The sequence below is a fragment of the Chenopodium quinoa genome, unplaced genomic scaffold, assembly GCF_001683475.1.
Source record: "Chenopodium quinoa cultivar QQ74 unplaced genomic scaffold, ASM168347v1, whole genome shotgun sequence".
Taxonomy (NCBI): domain Eukaryota; kingdom Viridiplantae; phylum Streptophyta; class Magnoliopsida; order Caryophyllales; family Amaranthaceae; genus Chenopodium; species Chenopodium quinoa.
This window is the reverse complement of record NW_018742959.1, coordinates 2,480,947-2,484,824: the sequence shown is the minus strand read 5'-3', so window position 1 is coordinate 2,484,824 and position 3,878 is coordinate 2,480,947. Positions and strand designations below refer to the sequence as shown.

General features: G+C 34.1%; 1 protein-coding gene across 8 annotated transcripts; it reads left to right on the top strand.

The window, feature by feature from the left end:
• Nucleotides 1-259: 259 nt before the first annotated feature.
• On the top strand, nucleotides 260-3,339 carry LOC110728742. Of its 8 annotated transcripts, none has more exons than XM_021908392.1 (5): nucleotides 260-623; nucleotides 758-959; nucleotides 1,553-1,595; nucleotides 1,680-1,723; nucleotides 2,303-2,827. In XM_021908392.1, exons 1-4 carry the CDS (start codon nucleotides 571-573, stop codon nucleotides 1,685-1,687), a joined length of 306 nt encoding a protein of 101 aa, XP_021764084.1. In that variant the 5' UTR covers nucleotides 260-570; the 3' UTR covers nucleotides 1,688-1,723; nucleotides 2,303-2,827. The 8 variants fall into 8 exon arrangements, 3 of the variants coding, with proteins under 3 accessions (XP_021764084.1, XP_021764082.1, XP_021764083.1); XR_002512755.1 differs by having other exon boundaries at nucleotides 261-623; nucleotides 1,680-1,759; XR_002512754.1 differs by lacking the exon at nucleotides 1,680-1,723 and adding an exon at nucleotides 3,107-3,339 and having other exon boundaries at nucleotides 267-623; nucleotides 2,303-2,538.
• Nucleotides 3,340-3,878: the final 539 nt, after the last annotated feature.

Sequence of the window (3,878 nt, the reverse complement as noted above, 5' to 3'; positions counted from 1 at the left end):
TCGAAACGGGCAATATACCTGATCGATACAAATAACAACTATTTATAACGGGCAAAATAATGCCCGTTACGAATATCCTATATATAAAGTGAGAGGGGGTTTTGGGTGATAAATTTCACTTTCCCAAAACACCCCTCTCAATTTTGTCTTTTTATTTTTTTTTTTAAAAGCTACAATTCTTAAAAAAAAAAAAAACACCATCTAAACAAAAAAAACTACCACCTTAAAAAAAAACTACCATCTGAATGAAAAAAAAAAAAAAAAAAAAACCGAGCCTCTTATATTTACACACACGAATTCTCTTAGCTTGTACATTTAATTGTAAAGGGTAAATAAAGCCTGTTAGGGATAATCGTATAATTGTATCCCGCAAAATATTGCCCGATACAATACATAGCCTGTTACGAGTTTTAAGGTTTCAATACTTAGCCGCCAGACATTCACTTTCTCTCTCATTTCAGTTCTCTCTCTATCTTGCTTTCTCTCTCCTCACTCAAGTCTCCTCCCTCAAGTCTCCTCCCTCCGGTTTACTAAGGAATTCTAGGTGGTTTTGTTTAGATTTACTCGATTATGTTAATGATTCGTAACAACGACGAGAAAAATTTCTTTTATTCTTCTCTGAGGTATGATATATTTAATTTTTTTTTTTAATTATCAAATGAAATTGGGATTTTGTGAAGTTGTTTTCAAGTTTTAATAAATTTTGTTGGATCTTGAAGATCTGATTTGATTTGATGAATTATAAGGACTGGAGTAGGTACCTCCGGTACTACAACAATGGCGTCGCTGAGTTTTTCAGCTTCTACTATTACTCCCATGGCTTTGTTTCTACCTACTCCTTCATCTTCAAACGTATCAACTTCTTCGTCATCGTTCTGCAAGCAGTCGTCGTCTTTGATGAGTTTTGTGCTCCTGATGAAGAGAAGATGACTCCTCGTTCTCCTCTTGATTTTCCAATCGTATGTCCTCTTTCTTTCTCTATACTTGATAATTTATGAATTGTGGGTAATTAGATTATAATTCTAGGGTTTGTATTTCGAATTGATTTCATCATGGAACATTTAATTTGTTGTAATTTTGTTCAATTGTGGTATTTATCCTAAAAATACTCATGGGATTGACACGTGGGAAGCGGATAGTTATATGAGAGTGAACTACGGTGAATTTGAAGTACATGGATGCAAGTAGCCAAGTAGAGCTAGTCATTATTAAACGGAAGATGTAATTATCATCTTACACATTATTACTTACAAAGGATGAGTTTTATTGGCCAATTACTTTCTAAGGGCTGTGGCTGTATACATCAACAAAATAGAGCTCTCACTAACATTCCAAAAAACAAGCAATTCTGATGTCTATGATAGAAGCATAAAATTTCTTTCCCTATGATTAAAGCATAAATTATGATATAAAGTTTCTGCATTTTTTTAATAAATTCCCACCTTTATCCTCTTGCATAGACAGGTAATTATACTCTTCTTTGTCTTTTGTTAACCTTGTGAGGTACCAGAGTTCAAGTACTAATCATTTGTATTGTGTATGCTTCTGACAGAGTAGTTGGTATTCATGCTATAGAAGCCCCAGTTCTTCACCTCGTAAGTAGTGTGACTGAAGTTCAAGAACAATGCATTTAATATCTTTATTTCCTACTCTGATTGAAAATTCCGATTTCAATTTAGGTGTCTAAAGGGCTCAGCAACTTTGTTGTGGCATGGACCTTCATGTTTGCTCCTTCTACTATACACTGATTTTAAGAATGGTAGATACAAGGGACCCCTGGATGTGTTATGGGGCCTTTAGATGTTCCTGACAAACATTAAGTTCTACTGATAATTCTTTTGCTTAGTTTGAAAAATCTTGTCTGATTCTGCTCTGCTGTTCTGATGAAGTTGAATAAAATTCTTCTTGTTTAATGGTAGTCAGAAGTTAAACCTTGAAAGAGTTAATTTAAAAAGTACATTAGAAAATCTGGAGCTATATAACAAAATCACTCACCTTGGAAATGTAATCATAGTATGACATGTAAACATCAACCAACAATTTAAAAAAATATGTGTTATAAGACTGTTTTGGCTATTCACACAAGCCTATAGAGTACGGGCTGGAAGTTCAGTGGGAGGTCATTTGGTAATATTATCTCAAACCATGAGTTTGTGAGTTGAAACCCATTATCATTGCATTTTTTTGTGGAAATAATTTTGTTGTATGGCCCTTAAGATTTAAGTCCCCCCTCCCTCACTCTCTCCCCTATTATCTCATTTATCTTATTATCCCGATCTGATAAATTATTTTTTTTTGTCAGATTCCTTGCTCAAATGTTCACCAGTCAATGTAAATGACCGTTTGCTAGAACATGTTGAAACAAACAGGAGGAAAGCACAAGCTACTCATAGTTAAAGAGTGCTTGATCTCCATGGGTTAGATCATAAGGTTACTATGGCTAACCTAATTATCTGCAGCAGCATGGATTAATAGCATAGCAGGTTCAGACATTCAATTTTGGTTCTACAGCCTAAGCAAATGCAGTAACCCATACAGGTATGCTAGAGGGAAAAGCTCATATCTATCTGCATGACGAGATGCATATAATTCTATCACTCTATGTTGTGTTAATTGTATGCTATCTATTGCTAGGGTATTGGATAAATTAGCTGAATACTGCTTACCACACTTCAGAAATAACTAGTACGGAGTACTTTGTAAGGTACTTGCTAAGAATTTAAAATATTAAGCAAAAATTCAATCCTTGTAAAGCTATACTTTCTTAGTCAAAACAATTTTCTGAATAGTGACTACTACATGTCTAAAAGATACTTTTATTACAAAATTTATTTGGAAAATTAATTACGTTATACACAGCCAAGCTCTTGATAGAGGGCTGTAATGTCGAGACATATGAAGGTCTCTCGAAAATTAAACTAAACATGTCTCTTCAAAATGGAAAATAATGCTAAATCCCACTCTCCCTCTTACCTATAAATACCCATCTTGGGTTTTTGGGAAGAGTGCTTGACTAGGAGTTCAATAGATCATTGCATTAGCAAAAACTCTTAAACTCACATAATACTCGGGTTTTGGTCGGACCTCGCTAACCTCGAGGTAACAGACCTAAAAGTTGGTAGTTGTTTTTGCGGGTGGATATCTGTCGGAGGCTCTCGTATTTTCGGGGTTAAGCTTCTCAAGTAAGAGCTCAATTTGTGGGACGAAGCACACGACAAAGGTAAATTTCCTATTTTGCACTTTTGTGTTTATTTATGCATTAGTGATATTATTTATTGCGAGTGTGATCCTTTGCTCGGGTTTTTTTTTTTCCGCGGTGAGTGGGACTCACCAAACCCCAACAGCGGTATCAGAGCCCCGCTCATTTATTTTTAATCATCATATTTTTTTCAATGTATTTTTTATGGCTTAATTTTTCTGGTTTAAGTTGCTAATTAGATTAGTAGCTCGTATTATTCATTTTAACCTCGTATTAGAGCTGAATTCAACTCCTGAACATAGATTTTGACCCAAAAATAGTAAATATATTGTGGAAAAGGTGTCCTGGAAATGGTTTAACCTTTAAAGACTCGGTTTTTAGCCAAAAAACGACCAGAAATGCTTTTCGAGGGGTTTTTCGTTTTTACGAAAAATTTTAAGTCTTTCAAACCTTGAGAAACAAATTCATATTGATGGTGGTTATGTAATTTGTTCAATACATATTTTTTATGTAATTTTAAACCTCTTTAGACATGATTACTTGGTGGTAATTTGTGTTAGAAAGCTTGGTTTTATTTTTCACATAATTGCAAATTAATTGCATTAAGTGTGAAATTTTTGGTTTTGAGGCTTCTAAAGTGCTAAAGATTCAATCTTTAATTGTGTGAAGTGATTGAAAC

What these genes read in the sequence shown, in the direction of transcription:
- LOC110728742 (XM_021908390.1), top strand. Translation starts at nt 571, where the DNA reads ATGTTAATGATTCGTAACAACGACGAGAAAAATTTCTTTTATTCTTCT. An exon ending in CTCCTCTTGATTTTCCAATC is followed by an intron (nt 960 to 1,552) that starts GTATGTCCTCTT and finishes TGCTTCTGACAG; the next exon opens with AGTAGTTGGTATTCATGCTA. An exon ending in AAGCCCCAGTTCTTCACCTC is followed by an intron (nt 1,596 to 2,302) that starts GTAAGTAGTGTG and finishes TTTTTTTGTCAG; the next exon opens with ATTCCTTGCTCAAATGTTCA.